General features: G+C 41.7%; 1 protein-coding gene and 1 long non-coding RNA gene across 10 annotated transcripts in view; both read left to right on the top strand.

Moving 5' to 3' along the window:
• LOC118279834 (proteoglycan 4) overlaps positions 1–11,234 on the top strand; it is a 59,383-nt gene extending 48,149 nt beyond the window's left edge. For all 7 annotated transcript variants that reach the window (XM_050702514.1, XM_050702518.1, XM_050702516.1 and 4 more), the window contains 5 exons: positions 2,574–2,804; positions 3,464–3,597; positions 6,940–7,122; positions 7,742–7,810; positions 8,111–11,234. In XM_050702514.1, coding sequence (XP_050558471.1) covers positions 2,574–2,804; positions 3,464–3,597; positions 6,940–7,122; positions 7,742–7,810; positions 8,111–10,466 — 2,973 coding nt within the window. In that variant the 3' untranslated portion in view covers positions 10,467–11,234. The remainder of the gene's footprint in view (positions 1–2,573; positions 2,805–3,463; positions 3,598–6,939; positions 7,123–7,741; positions 7,811–8,110) is intronic.
• Positions 3,901–5,518, top strand: LOC126912107 (uncharacterized). 3 transcript variants are annotated; one of them, XR_007706742.1, is made up of 4 exons: positions 3,901–4,110; positions 4,439–4,762; positions 4,871–5,194; positions 5,303–5,518. It is a non-coding gene; the product is annotated as an uncharacterized LOC126912107 (long non-coding RNA). The 3 variants fall into 3 exon arrangements; XR_007706743.1 differs by lacking the exon at positions 4,439–4,762; XR_007706744.1 differs by lacking the exon at positions 4,871–5,194.
• Positions 11,235–19,064: the final 7,830 nt, after the last annotated feature.

Below are 19,064 nucleotides of genomic sequence, written 5' to 3'. Positions count from 1 at the left end.
CAGACTAGTAGACGAGTAGACCAGTAGACTAGTAGACCAGTAGACCGTGGTGGAATTTAACTTTTTGATAATAAATCGTTTTGAACCATAGTAGACCTTAATCTTAGTTCCTCGTAAGTCTAATGACCAGAATGCATCAAATTATTTGACCTTTCCGAATTTAAGACCAAAAAGCTAAGTCTGCAAGAACGCTAATGGATTTGCCATTAGCGAGTTATTTGCAGAATGTGTAAAGTTGATTCTGTCCCGGACCTCTCCCAGGTCAGATGAGGTCCCATTACATTATGGGAATGAGTCAATTCTTAAACGACTACATAAAAAAGTAGGTTCCCCTTTGTACCTACATAATTTATGTATGTCAGCATTATTTTTATAATAACTATCGTAAGACTTACTAAATTAACAAAAAAATCACGGTTTACTAACGTACATTAATGGAGAAAAGCTCTACTAGTTTCGAGTTACAGGGGACTCTTCATGATGAGCATGTCAGCATTACCTGGCGATTGGCTGCACTAATTTTGATGCGCTTTTCATAAAAGTGATTGTTACACTTAGGTTTTAGTATACTAACCGAATTTAATACCTTCTAATTTCTTAAAAAAGGAGATTGACGTCTTTTTTTTCGTAGATTATACAGTTATTATTATTTAACTAATTTGGACATAAATCCCAGACTACACAAACTATTTCCTGATACTACGAGTACCACCCGGATACACCTTACACACCAAGGCTGTTTACTTTTATATTATGTACATATTTTTACATGTGTGTGCGTACATAGTTCCGTACTAGTATTATTAGGGCGAGCGTGTGTTTGTCATGGTGGTCCGGAGGTTTAAGATGCCCATTTCTCATGCGTGAGGGTATGGGTTCGAAACCTCTGATCCGGAACTACGGAAAAGCAGGAGTAGGAAGGTTTTAGTCAGTAAGAGTCTAAAACTCTCTCTCGCCTCGGCCAAGGCGGGAGAAGTAATTGGATGATTTCCCCTTAAAAAAAATGAGTTTGAAACCTAACGACGGCAAGTACCAATGTGACTTTTTCCCACTTATATGTACTTTCTAAGATTATTTAGACACCACTGACAAACGGTGAAGAAAAACATCGTGAGGAAAGCTGGGCTTATAATTTCTAATTAAAAGTTTGAAATCACCAACCCGCATTGAGCAAGCGTGGTGATTAATGCTCAAACCTTCTCCGTGTGAGATGAGGCCTTTGGTCAGCAGTGGCCACTTGTAGGCTGTTGATGTGATGATGTGATGTGTGTCTTGCTTATAAGTGAAAATAGATTGGCGAAACGACATATTTTTTGTAGAAATAGACATAATTTATGATGAATAAAAGAGGTACTTTGATGATTTATGACACTCATGAAATATGTATTAAGTTAGGCTAAGCGAGTTAAAATGAAAGTTGTAGCGACACTGATTTAATTAGATACCTTAAGTTGTTTGTTAACTTAATAATATTATACCTTTTTTGATTAAAGGGAATAGGTAGAGATGCTCTTATAAGTCAATGTAATTTTTCAGCTACTGATGAAAAGTTACGCTAGTAAACTTTTATTTTATTGTAACTTTCGTGAGACATACTAAATTAATTATAATGTTATCGGCTTACTCAGCGCGTAGCAGCGCGACAATCGCCGCGTCGTGTGTCGCGGAATGCTGCTCATGAATATGAGCCTCTAGCATGGCTTGAAACTAGTCGAGTTCCTCGTCAAAACAGTATGTGAGTAAGCCGATAACATTATAATTAAGCTAGTAAAGTTGTAAGTTTTGCTGACAAAAGCTCGCAACTTTTGCTTTTCGCAACGATATTTTCCTTCACCATTTGTCAGTGGTGTCTAAATAATCTTAGAAAGTACATATAACTCGGAAATAGTCACATTGGTACTTGCCGTTGGTAGGTTTCGAACCCGCGCTCTCATGGATGAGTCCTAAACCTCCGGGCTACCATAGCTTCATAAGTTTAGACTGTACCTCACTGAGGACACGTTCACTCCTCTCATCCTTGTACTTTAAGTTACCTCTCAATACTAAACTATAAACCCACTCAATGTAGATCCGTGTAGCGTGATAGGTCATATAATATTCCAATTACTTAGAAACAGTATTGTTCTTACTGTGCTGTGGTTGCAAGATTGATTATTTCGGTTTTATAATGTCTAAAATGCATTACCGAGAAAGGGTGATTGGGTTCGATTCTCGGGTCAGGCATACTTTTAACACATTGAACGACATGGTGGTCACCGGTGCCCCACGTTAGCGGAGGAGTTGCCTTCAACAGTTTTCTATAGGCAGTCAAAGACTTAAGTGACATTTTTTATAGGATAAGCCAGTAAAAGTCCTGATGGTAAACAATCGCCACCTCCCATGGACATCCGAAACATCAGAGACGATAGGCGATACGTAGGCTCACCCCCTATTACATGGGACTTATATAGTGAAAAGTAGGTGTGCATTGTACAGTGGCATTACGTGCCGTAATGTGCACATCTGCCTAACCCTTCGGGGATAAAAGACGTAACTTTGCTTTGTTTTCTAAACTATTTTTTTTTAATTTCCAGCCCGAAACAACAGCTGAAGGTGGAGAGTCAACGAACTCGACGACCAACTCCAAGTTGACCGGGATACCGCAAATAGACTACATTTACGACCCCAACCTGCCCCGGGAACTGAACGGGTATAACTTGTCCGACTACCCGTTCTACGAAACTGTGCCGAAGCCCGAAACTATTGACTTCAAATGCGATGGGCTACATGATGGGTTTTATGCTTCTGTGCCACATAAGTGTCAGGTGAGTTGAGGGTTAAGTTATGTTTAATTTAAAATACATTAAAATATCTACCAATAAATAAAGAACAATTACTGGAAAAGAAATCTTAATTTGATGTTTAGCACCGCCCTGTGTGAGAGATTAGGACGCGAAGGCAATGCGGTGCGGTGCGGTGCGGCAACAAGATATTCACGTGAGGTGCGCGGTGCGGTGCGGCAATCAATTGGCTTGATATTTTTGCGCAAACTGGACACAGTGCCGTCACATTATTATAATTATACAGTATGAAAACTAACAGAGGGCGCTCCTGTTAACACGCAATAGTATAGCATCCATACATGCTAAAAAATATACCATTCAAAAACAAAACAATTTTATGCACACTGTGCACGCGTAGTTAAAAGAAGGCAACGTTCCAATTTATTGCCTATTTTACTATGCTGATATTTTTATTTTAATCTATTAATGATATCTATAGAATATAGATTAATGAGTTTAAAGGAACGCCCTCTGTTAGTTAACATAATATGTATAACATCGGAAAAAGTAACAAAATCAAAAAAATCACACGCACGTAGGACATAACCGCCGTGCTACATCGCATCGCGTTGAATTCGCGTGTCACCCGCAACCGCACGCGCGATTTTTACGATAACTTTAAAACCACCTTCTCATTCCAGGTGTACCATCATTGTCTGTTCGGGACCAGATACGACTTCCTCTGTGCCAACTACACCGCCTTCGACCAGAAGACTTTCATCTGTCATTTCGTCTCCGAAGTAGACTGCAAGAACTCGCCGAATTACTTCAGCAGGTAAGCAGACCAGCTCATGTAGTGCAGAGATTGTCCAGTCAACAAGCATGTAGCGTAGACTGTCCAGGCGACACACGCACTTAGGTATCGTCATGAGCTAATGTTCACATGTAAACAGCAGCTCATGTAGTGTAGATGTCCAGTCAACAAGCATGTAGCGTAGACTGTCCAGGCGACACACGTACTTAGGTATCGTCATGAGCTAATGTTCACATGTAAACAGCAGCTCATGTAGTGCAGAGATTGTCCAGTCAACAAGCATGTAGCGTAGACTGTCCAGGCGACACACGTACTTAGGTATCGTCAAGAGCTAATGTTCACATGTAAACAGCAGCTCATGTAGTGCAGAGATTGTCCAGTCAACAAGCATGTAGCGTAGACTGTCCAGGCGACACACGTACTTAGGTATCGTCATGAGCTAATGTTCACATGTAAACAGCAGCTCATGTAGTGCAGAGATTGTCCAGTCAACAAGCATGTAGCGTAGACTGTCCAGGCGACACACGTACTTAGGTATCGTCATGAGCTTATGTTCACATGTAAACAGCAGCTCATGTATGTAGTGCAGAGATTGTCCAGTCGACAAGCATGTAGCGTAGACTGTCCAGGCGACACACGTACTTAGGTATCGTTATGAGCTAATGTTCACATGTAAACAGCAGCTCATGTAGTGCAGAGATTGTCCAGTCAACAAGCATGTAGCGTAGACTGTCCAGGCGACACACGTACTTAGGTATCGTCAAGAGCTAATGTTCACATGTAAACAGCAGCTCATGTAGTGCAGAGATTGTCCAGTCAACAAGCATGTAGCGTAGACTGTCCAGGCGACACACGTACTTAGGTATCGTCATGAGCTAATGTTCACATGTAAACAGCAGCTCATGTAGTGCAGAGATTGTCCAGTCAACAAGCATGTAGCGTAGACTGTCCAGGCGACACACGTACTTAGGTATCGTCATGAGCTAATGTTCACATGTAAACAGCAGCTCATGTAGTGCAGAGATTGTCCAGTCAACAAGCATGTAGCGTAGACTGTCCAGGCGACACACGTACTTAGGTATCGTCATGAGCTAATGTTCACATGTAAACAGCAGCTCATGTAGTGCAGAGATTGTCCAGTCAACAAGCATGTAGCGTAGACTGTCCAGGCGACACACGTACTTAGGTATCGTCAAGAGCTAATGTTCACATGTAAACAGCAGCTCATGTAGTGCAGAGATTGTCCAGTCAACAAGCATGTAGCGTAGACTGTCCAGGCGACACACGTACTTAGGTATCGTCATGAGCTAATGTTCACATGTAAACAGCAGCTCATGTAGTGCAGAGATTGTCCAGTCAACAAGGATGTAGCGTAGACTGTCCAGGCGACACACGTACTTAGGTATCGTCATGAGCTAATGTTCACATGTAAACAGCAGCTCATGTAGTGCAGAGATTGTCCAGTCAACAAGCATGTAGCGTAGACTGTCCAGGCGACACACGTACTTAGGTATCGTCATGAGCTAATGTTCACATGTAAACAGCAGCTCATGTAGTGCAGAGATTGTCCAGTCAACAAGCATGTAGCGTAGACTGTCCAGGCGACACACGTACTTAGGTATCGTCAAGAGCTAATGTTCACATGTAAACAGCAGCTCATGTAGTGCAGAGATTGTCCAGTCAACAAGCATGTAGCGTAGACTGTCCAGGCGACACACGTACTTAGGTATCGTCATGAGCTAATGTTCACATGTAAACAGCAGCTCATGTAGTGCAGAGATTGTCCAGTCAACAAGGATGTAGCGTAGACTGTCCAGGCGACACACGTACTTAGGTATCGTCATGAGCTAATGTTCACATGTAAACAGCAGCTCATGTAGTGCAGAGATTGTCCAGTCAACAAGCATGTAGCGTAGACTGTCCAGGCGACACACGTACTTAGGTATCGTCATAAGCTAATGTTCACTTGTAAACAGCAGCTCAAGTAGTGCAGAGATTGTCCAGTCAACAAGGATGTAGCGTAGACTGTCCAGGCGACACACGTACTATGGTGGTCAAATGCGTCTGATCACCTTAATGTTTGCTTGTACACCTGATGAGATCCGCCCGTTAGCCCCGCCTCATGCACTTGAATTGACGAATGAAGCGGGGTGGTGGGCATTTAGGTTATTGTTTATACTGGATTACACATGTTGCGTCACTAAGCTGCGACGTTATCGCTTTTCTATTAAATGAGACATTTATAGGGTGTGGCTTAATATTTTTGCTGGGTTCAAACAACACAATTTTAAAATGATCAAGCGGATCTGTCCTCCTCTGTACTCAGGCATTGTCATGAGCTATTGTTCATACAGTAAATATTATTATACTATATAAAAGGGAACGTCTATCTGTATGTTACAATCCAAAATCCTTGCCTAGACGAAGCGAAGGGTACTTTCAATACAAGTTCGTGAGTCGAATAAGCGTGAGTTTGCAAATAATGATATGCTATGCTTGTGCACATCTTTACAGTTTGATGTGTTGAGAGGTACTTTAATGCTGTTTCAAATAGTGTAACGTTTTAGACGCATTTTATACTAAAATGGAGTATTTTATTTGAATACTGTAACTGTAAACTACAAACACTACATTAGGTACTTTTGAATGCGAAAATATTTGAATTCAGTATTTCAACGAAATTTCATTCACCGATTAAAGGTTGTTTTTGGAGAAGCGACAATCATTCAACGTCTTCTCCCGCCTTGGGCGAGGCGAGAGTGTCAGACTCTTACTGACTAAAAACCACCCCGTTCCTACTTCTGCTTTTCAAGCCGGAACCCTGGTAAACCCGCTAGGCAATCCACAGTTCCGAACACGGGTTAAGGTTATCAATAAACATTTGGGCTATGAACATTACATCTACATTAACATGTTTCTCACTCTTGATTAAGGATCACAGGTTTTACCAGAGAGCGCTGATGCCCAGTCTTATCAGTTCTTGGAACAGCCATATCGAGACACGTAAAAAAAACAAAAAAGAAAAATGTAACTCACCCACTACACAGCTTACCTCGAAATCAATCGAGACTTGAAGAAAAAACAAAATCTGTACAGCTCACCCACTTACCCAGAAATAGAGGAACTATGACGTCTTGCAGGAGTCATTTAACTGTAGTAATACTTAAACAACGGAGATGCTATAGCAATTTGTTGTTAACAGTGCAAATGATGACAAGCAAGTGACGTTATTAACGTGCATTAATAGTTTTAAAATTACGAGCCTAAATAGGCCGTTGGAAAGGTTGCTATGAAGCAACGGCTAGGCGCTTCAACACAGCTTACCCCAAAATCAAACTAGGCTCATCACCCTACTCCTTCCAGGAACGACGCTCTGTACCAAGCGACGACGACCACCACGCCGGCGCCGCCACCACCACCGCCCACTACCACTACCACTACCACACAGAGGCCGCACCGCCCCGGCCGCAGGCGTCCCGCCTACCGATACGATTATGATGACGATGACTACTACTATGCCAGGGATGATTATGATTATGAGGACAGGTAAGACATTACTAAGTTCTGGTCAAAGTACAGGCCAAAACTAAAGTTTATTTAAGTGTGGGAGAGTCATGTTTCGGCACTAATGGGCCTGCTCGATTGGAGTGATAACACGGCTGAGCAGAAAACTGACGAGAAACAACGCTTGGGTTGTGTGAGCGAGGTTACCAGAAGCTCTATTATTCACCTTCCAAACCTTCCCAATCCCCGATTCCCGAACAATCCTTAAATCCCTAGCCCCAAAAAAGCCGGCAACATACTTGTAAAGCCTCTGGTGTTTCAAGAGTTCTTTGCTTACCATTGTGTGATCCGTCTGCTCATTTACCGGCTTATACTATAATGAATATAAAATAATGTCAAAGTCGATTTGATTCCATGGAGTCGATCAACGCTATATCAATATCAATACCCTGGCTGGTGCGGTGGCTAAGCAACTGCTGCCAACGTGTAGTGGGTTCGATCTCGATCTTGTGCGCAACAGCTATTTAGTGTAATCCACAAATTTTTGTTTCGCGTCCTAGTATGGGGCAACGAGCTTAGAAAAATGGCTAACGACGATGCGAACCTTTTGGGATATTTCTTTTTAATATGTATTACTAAGGCTGTATCTGCATGTTTCCAGGAGAAGACCTCGGCCCCGCAGACCAGGCAAGAAGAAGCGACCAGCAGTAGACGACTATGAAGACGACAGGTATGATAGTAGACAATATAAATTTATAATTACTGTTCGGACCTGTGTAGGCGGACATATAGCGACCAGATCATGGCAATATAAATTATGGAAGGGCCAAATTAAAAGTACCTTTAACCGACGAGCATGCATGAAAAGACTGATGACTGTTGATGAAGCGAAAGAGGTGTGTAAAATTCGTAGCAATTGGCGTTCCATTGTCTGTGCCTATCCCCATGGGAGACAGGCGTGAAGTTAAATATGTATTATGTATATATAGTATTATTCTCTTTGACAAAGATTATCTAAAACACATTCCAGATACGAACGTCGCCCACGACCAAGGGACGAGGATCCAGTTGACGACTACGATGATCGCAGACCTTACGACAGAAGACCAGCGAAAAGACCAGCATACCCCGAAAGAAGACCGTATGATGACGAAGAAGACCGAAGGCCTGCTGCCAGAAGACCTAGGCCAAGGCCCAGGGATGAAGACGAAGATAGATACAGACCTGATGATGAAGAAAGGCCCAGGGTTGGGGCTAGAGATTCTCCTAGGGAAGAGAGGCCTAAAAGGCCGAGACCGAGAGATGAATACAGGCCCAGAGATGAAGTCAGGCCCAGAGACGAGGTTGCAAGACCGAGAGATGAAGCGAGAGTAGACGATGATGTGAGGCCAAGAGATGAAATTAGGCCTCGTGATGAGGTGAGGGCAAGGGAACCGATAAGGCCAAGAGATGAGATTCGGCCTAGAGATGAAATTAGACCTCGCGATGAAATTAGGCCCAGAGACGAAATAAGGCCAAGGGATGAGGTGAGACCACGAGACGAAATTAGGCCTCGCGATGAAGTAAGGCCTCGTGATGAGATCAGACCGAGGGACGAAATTAGACCACGTGACGAAATCCGACCAAGAGACGAAGTCGCCAGACCCGAAAGACGACCTTACAGAGAAGACGCAGAAAAACCTAGACCATCGAGGCCAAGAGAAGACAGATTCTCAGAAGGCAGAAGGTACAGAGGCGACACCCCTTACAAATCTAGAGAAGACCGACCTTATGGTAAATCAGATCTCAACCAAAGAGCGTATGATGACAGGACTCAAGATGACAGAAGGGATGCACCAACAGCTCCTGAAGCGCCAGCTACAGCCCCAGCTTTAGTCAAACCTAACGGCCATGGTCTTTTCAGTCAGCCAAGAATGCCACCAAAAATCAAGAGACCAGTACCTATAAATGAAAGAGAAAAGTACGACTACGTGCCAGTTGCCACCACAAAAGCTCCTCCGAAGGTCGATGACGATGAATACTATGATTACGAAGAAGACGACACGAGTAGACCGTCGTCTTCTGGAAAGACCAGCATCGTACAACAAAGACCTAAAGTGGAACCAGTAGAAAAGGAACGGTTTAAGCCTACAAGACCTCATTATTCAACAAAAGGCCGAAAGACCAAAAGACCGATAGACTATGAAGAAGAATATGATGAGCCGGTGAAAGCCCAGAAGTACACTGCTTACACTCCAAGGCCTAAAGAAGAGAGAGTGAAACCCAAACCAGCGCCAGCAGATGATGAGTACTATGATTATGAAGATGAAAAGAGAGAAAGAGAAAGAATAAGACCAGGAGAAGACATAACAAGTAAAATAAAAGACTTGAGACCTAACGTGAAAGTAGTTAAGCGTCCTTTTTTACCCTCTAGGGGTGGAAGCCCGTACCTACCGCGCGGATTGCAACCCGTCGCCGGCAGGGATGTCACAGCACCACTAAACACCACCCCGAAACCCACCACCACTTCTCCTAAACCCACGACTACGACTACGCCCACTACCACTTCTCCTACCACTTCTACCACCACTACAACAACGACAACCACAGAAAAACCAACAACAACAGTTACTACAGAGAAACCAACAACAACTGTCACCACAGAAAGAACAACAACAGAAGAATATGAAGAAGAATATTATGATGAAGAAGAAGAAGATTACGACAAGAACAAAGAAACTACAACAGTTGTTATAACAACACCTAAAATCACCACCACCACTGTAGCCGTACCCACACCAGACCCGCTAGACGCTGAGCAGAAAGCTAAAAACCTCGCCTCAAAAGTCCTGAAAGTATACAATGACAACTATGAAGCTATCAGAGGTAAGCTAGAATCCACACTAGCTCCCGGAGACTACATAAAACCCTACCTAGCCACAGCAACACCACCCGAAAACCCTTTCAAACCCATACCGACCTACAAAAAAGAAATAAAACCCAAACCTGACATATCCAAACCGTACACAGCAACAGGAAAACCGCTACTACCAGAAAACATATCCATAAAACAGAACTTAGCCGACAGCATAGAAAATGATTATGATGTCAGACTAAACGAGGCATTAACACCGACTTTACCGGCTAACCGAATACCGTCGGGTTTCGTGATACCGTCAGATAGAGACTACACGTTCTCTAGATTCAGGAATAACATACAGCCGATAGATCCGCAATATGCTGCGTCAGATGTCAGCAGTTTTCAAGTGAGGAAAAGACCGGTGTCTGGCGTTAGTATTAGAACACCTTCCTCGTATTACCTCCAGCCTCAGAGGCTGGTGTACCAAGAAGATCCTGCTCACAGGTACCCTAGACAGTTGTATTATAGGCCTGTAGATTTTTATTAGACTAAAATTTTGTTTTATGAAAACTTGTAGGGTGTCTGGAGAGAGCGACATTTTTTTTATATTAACAAAAAAATTAATACGTATTTTTTTTTTGTCGAAATTGTATATTTGTGAAGTAAAAGGTGTTTAATTATTGTTTTATTTGACAGTTTGGTTGAAATAAGTTTTGTGGTTTTATCATGTTTTAGTTTATTTTTATTTGCAAATAATTTGATACATTGTGATAGAAATTGCTCAAAGCTAGACTCTCTCTAAAAAACAGGCGCTTAGAGTGTATGTATGTATATTAGAAATCTATATTTTTCTATGCTTTTATATATTAAGTAACAGACCAGAAGATTTTCGGCTTACTCACGTAACAGTTTGACGAGGAACTCAACTAGTTTCAAGCCATGCTAGAGGCTCATATTCATGAGCAGCATTTCGCGACACACGACGCGTCATGTGTGTGACTTAAGTGAGTAAATCTAAACATTATAATTAATTTAGTATGTATCAGAAAACTCTATACTCATTTTGTATTTAAATAAAAAAGGACAGCAAATGATCTCTAATAAAAAAAAAAACAAATAATTTAACTATAACTTCGATCAAATTGTATATAATATTGTATGATATTATACAACGCAAAAAACTACGTTATGTATGTATATTATACAACAAAAAAAAATGTTTGCAAAGATTGGTAAATTTAGTAGATACCAATATTATTTTCTTACCCTACAAGTTTTCGTATAGAAAAGTACATTAAAATTTTATAAGTCAAAATAACTAAATTATCAATTCGGTAACATCGAAAATCTTTATATACTACCTTAGATCTATTTATTTATCTAGATGGATTGTGGGACTGAAAAAAAAATTAAAAACACACTTAATCCTCTTCCAACCTCCTCTTTAAGTGTGGGAGAACCATGCTTCAGCACTGCTGGGCCGGCTCGACCGGAGTGATACTACAGCCTCACAAAAAACCGACGTGAAACAACGCTTGCGTTGTGTTTGAGTGATCTTACCGGAGGCCCAACTACACCTCCTCTCCCAATCCCCGATCCCCCAACAACCCTTAAATTCCTAACCCCAAAAGGCCGGCAACACACAACACACAGGCAACAACCGGCGGCGGCGATTGCTTACCATCAAGTGATCCGGCTGCTCGTTTACCGGCTTATTCCATAAAAAAACAACCTCATTCCCAATCCTTAAATCTCCAATCACAAATCCCCAGATTCCCAATCCCTAATACATTGGTAACGCACTTGTAACTCCTCTGGTGTTGCGGCTGCCCATGAGCGGATCGCTTAACAATATTATTTTATTTTCACATGTCAGTAAGTTTCAGGCATAAAGTGCCAGACACCTAGTGGAGATTTTGTCACAACATTTTTATTTAGTAGTTTATGATAAGGACCATGTGTGTTAAATAAAACATACTGAAAAAATACTCATATTACATATTAAATAGGCAAAAAAAATAATTTATACTGCAAAATAATTGTATTTTTGGGATTGTATACTATAATTTATACTACATAAAACATTTACAACAACAACAGGCTAGGTGTAAAAATTTTATGTTTGTAAGAGGAAATCCTTTTAAAAATCTTTTGCCACTCCATCTAGGTAAATAAATGATCTAATTCGGATACTCTAGTTACACTGCCAATTTCTATATAAATTATAGTAATTAAATATGTATTAAAATACTCTAAGTTACCTATATGTTTTAAGAAGATATATGAATGTGTTTGTGATCGGGAGAAAAATATACCTACCACTAAAAATAAGGCATTACTGAGTCGGTTAAAGAATTATTTGGAGTTTTAAGGTCGAAATTCTCAGTGGTCACAACTGTACGGTTGGGTAACAGGCTGCCGTGGAAAGTGTAGCGGGTTCGATTCCCGCACGGAACGACTTTTTGTGTGATCCATAAATTGTTGTTTCGGGTCTGGGTATCATGTGTATGTGAACTTGTATGTTTGTAAACGCACCCACGACACAGGAGAAATTGATTATTTAAAAAAACCAAAATACGTGGTGTCTGGTATTATAAACATAGTGTGTCTGGCTCAGTTTTTTTTACTGGTTAAAAGTGGTTGGTTTTTTTCCCGATCACAAAAACAATCGAAAAATACCATTTTTGTACATTTTATAAATACGAAACATTTTTTTTAACTTTGTACACAATTGATTAGTTTTAAGGAAACCTTTTCCTATAATAAAAAAATGTGTAAATTTTTCTTTTTTCTTTTATTTTTTATTTTTACTTTTTATTTACCTTGATTCCATCTGTAACATTTTAATCATTTTGGCTGAAGTTACATTGACTGGCTTGTTGATCAAGTGGTTGCGAGTGTGACTCGGCAAGGGGTCTCGGGTTCAATTCCCGAGACGAGCAAAGTACTGCTAGGCGTTTTTTTCGGTTTTACGAAAAAAACTCAGTAGTCTGGTAAGTTAACATAATTTGCGCATCGTGGCAACGTACCGTACCACGTTACCGCACCGTTTCACGTTGACGACGTCGTTACGTGGAGACGTGGACACGCCCTAAGTGAGGTTACTGGAAGCCCAAATACCCCAATTTCCCAACAACCCTTAAATTCCTAATGCCAAAAAGTCCGGTAACGCACTTGTAACGCCTCTAGTGTTTCAAGTATCCATGGGCGGCGGCGATTGCTTATCATCAGGAGATCCGTCTGCTCGTTTACCTGCTTATACCATACAATTAAATACATTATAGGTATATGTATATTTACTAACTTAGTATTTAGTACCCTGCGGAAAATATAAATAAAACAACATCAAAATTATAAATTATATTTCACTATATTTGCCTTACTTATCTCTACTAAAATATATTTCTAAATACACATTCTTAAAATATAATATTGTTTTATTCAACGATTTCAATCTTAAAACATCTGCCAATCGCTCTGTGTAGTACCAGCCAGGAATGAGTATAAAAGGACTTCGCCGTTCAAAAGTGCCTTCTCGGTCTATTTGAAATAAATAATTTTAACTTTGAGAGCGCTATTTTTTTAATTAGTCAGTAAGAGTCTGACACTCCCTCTCACCTTACCTAAGGATGCAATTGATGATTTTATCCCCTCAAGAACAAAACAGTGAAGTCATCATCATCATCAGCCGAGAAACGTCCACTGCTGAACAAAGGCCCCCCCCTTAGTCCTCCACAGTGATATAATTTCTATTAAAAATCCTTGGAGTTTTAATTTGAGATAGTTCTTCAACTTTATTTCATCGCCAACCCGCATTGAGCAAGCGTGGTGATTAATGCTTAAACCTTCTCCGTGTGAGAGGAGGCCTTTGATCAGTAATAGCCACTTCTAGGCTGTTGATGTGATGTGATTCTTTATTTGTCTGGACTTTACACTTTACAACCACTGAATTTCGGTGTTTCTTTTTAGAATTGTGACTGTGCGGTTGGCGTGGTGACTGGACAACCTGGGTTCGATTCCCGCACGAAGCAACTCTTTGTGTGAACAACTAATTATTATTTCAGGTCTGGGTGTCATATGTATGTTTGTAAACACACCCACGACATAGAAGATAATCCTAATGTGGGGGAACGTTACTAAAAAAAAAAGAAAAAAAAAGATTTTCCAGTTTGGAAGTGGCCTTATCTAGCTCAATTTTAAAGTAGTGACGTCTAAAAATGGTTTTTTATAGCAAAAATAACTATTGATTTGAGACATAAATAGCAATGACGTTATGATCAAAAATCAAACGTTCTTGAATGTCAAATAACATGTTAAGTTAATTACTGTATCTATTCATCTAGGCAATTAAATAAACGAATTTTTGTATCTTATTTTAATCCCATACTAACTTCTGCCCGCACCTTCACCCGCGTTCCCGAAGGATAAAAAATAGCTTATGTGTTATTCCACACCATAATCTACCCCTGTTCCAAATATCATCTTGATAACTTCAGCCGTTTTGACGTGTTTGAGTAACAAACATATACATAAACACACAAACGTTTGCATTTATAATATTAGTTATATAAATGCTCTATTTGACATTTAAGACTACTAATATATACTAAAGATAAATAAATGTAAATGTATTTTTTGGCATTTTGAAAATAGATGTGGCTAATGCATTTTTATTTATTTTTACCGATGAGGCCACGTTCCTACTTATTTTTTGTAAAGGATAATCAACCAAAGTCTTCTCCCGCCTTGGATATTGTGAGAGGGAGTATCAGACTCTTACTGACTAAACGCCACCCTGTTCCTTCTCCTGCTTCGTCCACAGTACTTAGTTATTTAGCACTTGGCAAAATACATTTAGTAATTACAAAGATTGAAATCGCCAAAAATACGTTGAACGACACTAAAAAACCCATCAATGAAAATTGTGTTGAAAACACAATTTTCATTGATTTTATTTTAATCGTTTAATCTTATTTTATAAAAAATACAAAAATAATATTTATTTACTTACATTAAACATATATATTTTAGTTAAATTATATTATAAAAAATACATAACTAATAATATAATATTTTTTATAAGGAATATAATAAAATTTGCTAACTGTCATGTTTAAAACTCTCATATAACATATCGCACACCTAGTAATAAGTAATATTGACACAATTACGGTTTTCATAGTTAACCTGACTTGTTTAGTTTTTACTTTACTGACCAATGAACCGTTGTTTTACGTGCGTGAGGGGGGAAACTACAATAATGGTATAATGACACTTACGACCTCTCTCGATGAATATGGAAATAAATAGATTAATATGCACTTTTAAACACGTAAACCATATAAAGTCAATTTCGCATTTTTTGCAGATGTGCCAATATTATTACTAGATGAACGATATTATCTTTTCATATAACTAAATAATTGAATTAATATGTAATTTGCACATTTCATATTTCTGTATTTTTTATTAACAAACAAGAAAGTTTATTAAAAAAATCGATATTCGTAACTGTTTCATTGTAAAAACTTCTGAATTCGTATGATGAAATAAGATTGAAAATCCTGTATCAAAATATTTCATCTCGTTTAACTTAAAAAAATGCGACCCGGGTACGTCCTAAAACGCGACCCGGGTACGTCCTAAAACTGCGACCAGCCACCGAGGAATGGGCAGCAGCATTCTCAAAATTTATCGGTGACCTAACTGCGATCCCCAAGCCGCCTGCCAAGCGTGGGGATTATGGCAACCCCCCCCTTTCACTATGAGCGACAACAAAATTACACGGCCCCCAGTCCCCGGCAGCTCCGCTATTCCTGATCTAGGTAGCGGATCAGGTAACGGCGGAGCAGGGGGTGCTAAGAATCCCCGGCAGAGAAAGCGCTACCACCCCCGACGAACTTTGGCCCTGGCAACGCACAACATCCGCACACTGCGGACTGATGAGAAGATTGTCGAGCTGGAGGAAGAATTGAGCAAAATGCGGTGGGACATCTTGGGACTATCTGAAATCCGAAGAGAGGGTCAGGATACGATAATCCTAGATTCCGGCAACTTGCTCTTCTTCCGGGAAGGAGACCGTAAATCCCAGGGTGGTGTCGGATTTCTCGTCCGCAAGTCTCTCGTCAACAACGTGTGTGAGGTCGACAGTGTGTCGAACAGGGTAGCGTACCTTATACTCAGAATATCTAACCGGTATTCGCTGAAGGTCATACAGGTATATGCGCCGACCTCGACACATTGTGACGACGAAGTAGAGGCTCTGTATGAGGAAATTTCAAAAGCCATACACTCCTCCGAAACACACTTCACCGTTGTGATGGGGGATTTCAATGCAAAGGTGGGCACACGGAATAGCGATGAGTTGAGAATAGGGCCATTTGGATATGGGCAGCGAAACCATCGGGGCCAGCGGCTGGTCGACTTTATGGAGAGGGAGAGACTCTATTTGATGAACTCCTTCTTCCAGAAGCGACCGGCCAAGAAGTGGACATGGATAAGCCCTGATGGTTCTACTAAAAATGAGATCGACTTCATCATGGCGACCGAAAGACGTATATTCAGTGATGTCTCTGTGATAGCGAAGGTGAAAACCGGTAGCGATCACCGTATTGTCAGGGGCACACTGAACATCAATGTAAAACTAGAGCGGTCACGCCTGGTGAAGTCCACGCTCCGCCCTGGACGTGCCCAGATCCAAAACCCCGAGCAGTTCCAACTCCAACTGCAAAATCGCTTCCAGTGTCTAGCTGATTGTGGAAACGTGGACGAGATAAATAATGGGTTGGTGGAAACTGTCCGAGCAGTGGGGTCAGACTTCTTCAAGACCCCCGCCGAAACAGGCCCCAAAAGCTCTCCGACGGAACCTTAAAACTTCTTAAGGATCGTAGCGAGATGAGGCTGCAGTCTTCAGACGATATGTCTGAATACGGCAAGCTCAATAGACGAATCTCGAAATACATGCGACGTGACCTGCGGGCCTATAACGCCGCAAGAGTCAGAGACTTAATTGAGCGAAACAAGGGCTCAAAAGTCTTCGCAAAGAATTCGTCTGTTGGGCAAAGCCAAATGACGAGGCTGAAGACCGAGGATGGCAGCGTCATCTCGTCGAAGTCCGAGATCCTCGGAGAGCTCGAGAGGTTTTACGGACAGTTATACACCTCAACACGGCAACCCATCGTCGGTACAGCTCGGGACCCAAGAGCTAAACTGACGCGGCACTACACTGAGGATATCCCAGACATCAGCCTGTACGAGATTAGGATGGCTCTCAAACAGCTTAAAAACAACAAGGCGCCGGGCGATGACGGAATCACGTCGGAACTTCTGCGAGCGGGTGGAAAACCGATACTTTTAGTCCTCCAGAAGCTATTCAATTCCGTCATACTCGAGGGAACCACGCCGGTAGCATGGCAACGGAGTGTGGTGGTTCTGTTCTTTAAAAAAGGCGACAACTGTCTGCTAAAGAACTACAGACCTATCTCACTTCTGAGCCATGTGTATAAGCTGTTTTCGAGGGTCATCACGAACCGTCTCGAACGCAGGCTTGATGACTTCCAGCCTCCCGAACAAGCCGGATTCCGAAAAGGTTTCAGTACCATAGACCACATTCATACGCTGCGGCAGGTTATACAGAAGACCGAGGAGTATAACTTGCCACTATGCTTGGCGTTTGTGGACTATGAGAAAGCCTTCGATTCAATCGAAACCTGGGCGGTGCTGCAGTCTCTCCAGCGGTGCCACATCGACTATAGATACATCGAGGTTTTGAAGTGTTTGTATAACAACGCCACCATGCGCATCCGACTCCAGGAAGAGACTACGAGGCCAATCCAGTTGCGGAAGGGCGTGAGACAGGGAGACGTTATATCTCCGAAACTGTTCACGAACGCACTGGAGGACGTTTTTAAGCTCTTGGACTGGAGCGGACGCGGCATCAACATTAATGGCGAATACATCACTCATCTCCGTTTCGCCGATGACATAGTCGTAATGGCAGAGTCGCTGGAAGAGCTGAACACCATGCTCAGCGACCTCAATACCGTTTCCCAACAGGTGGGCCTTAAAATGAACATGGACAAGACGAAAATCATGTCAAATGTCCATGTTGCACCTATACCGGTTGTCGTTGGGAACGATATACTCGAAGTTGTAGACCACTACACATACCTGGGTCAGATCATCCAGCTAGGTAGGTCCAACTTCGAGAAAGAGGTCGCTCGAAGAATCCAACTCGGATGGGCAGCATTTGGGAAGTTGCATGAAGTCTTCTCGTCAAAAATCCCGCAGTGTCTGAAGACCAGGATGTACAACCAGTGTGTGTTGCCAGTGATGACGTACGGTACCGAGACATGGTCCCTAACTGCTGGCCTTTTAGAAAGGCTCAGAGTCGCCCAGCGCGCGATGGAGAGAGCTATGCTCGGAGTATCTTTGCGCGACAAAATCCGAAATATGGAAATTCGCCAAAGAACAAGAGTTACAGACATAGCTCTCAAAATATGCAGGCTGAAGTGGCAATGGGCAGGCCACGTCGCTCGGAGGACTGATGGCCGCTGGGCCAGGAAGGTGACTGAGTGGCGACCGCGGACCGGAAGACGCAGCGTGGGCAGACCTCCCACTAGGTGGACCGACGACATCGTCAGAGTGGCGGGGAGCCAGTGGATGCAGGTGGCGGCTTGTCGTTCTACGTGGAGGACCAAGGGGGAGGCCTTTGTTCAGCAGTGGACGTCTCTCGGCTGATGATGATGATGAACTTAAAAAAAAAACCGCTTTATTTCAGATTTGTCATTCGCTAACCACCTCCCATACAAAAATATATCAACTAAAAATCACAGTTTACTCACGTATATTAATGGAGAAATACTCTACTATTTAGCCTACTGTATGCTTCGCAACGTCACCGTGTCTGCGCACGCTGCTCATGATAAAGAGTCCCTCTGTGACTCGAAACTAGTAAAACCTTTTTCTCCATTAACTTATTAACCACCATGGGAGGCAAAAATTACCGGTGTTAGTGGAAGATGTGCCTTCAACAGATTTTTTCTGGCATTCAAATGTCCGAATACTCAAACGCTACTCAATTTTAAAACGCTCTCAAAACTAGTTCTGTCCCTATCAATTCTTTATAAAATGACAGAGATAGCAC

Source organism: Spodoptera frugiperda, chromosome 22 (genome assembly GCF_023101765.2).
Source record: "Spodoptera frugiperda isolate SF20-4 chromosome 22, AGI-APGP_CSIRO_Sfru_2.0, whole genome shotgun sequence".
Taxonomy (NCBI): domain Eukaryota; kingdom Metazoa; phylum Arthropoda; class Insecta; order Lepidoptera; family Noctuidae; genus Spodoptera; species Spodoptera frugiperda.
This window is presented reverse-complemented; position numbering and strand designations above follow the sequence as displayed.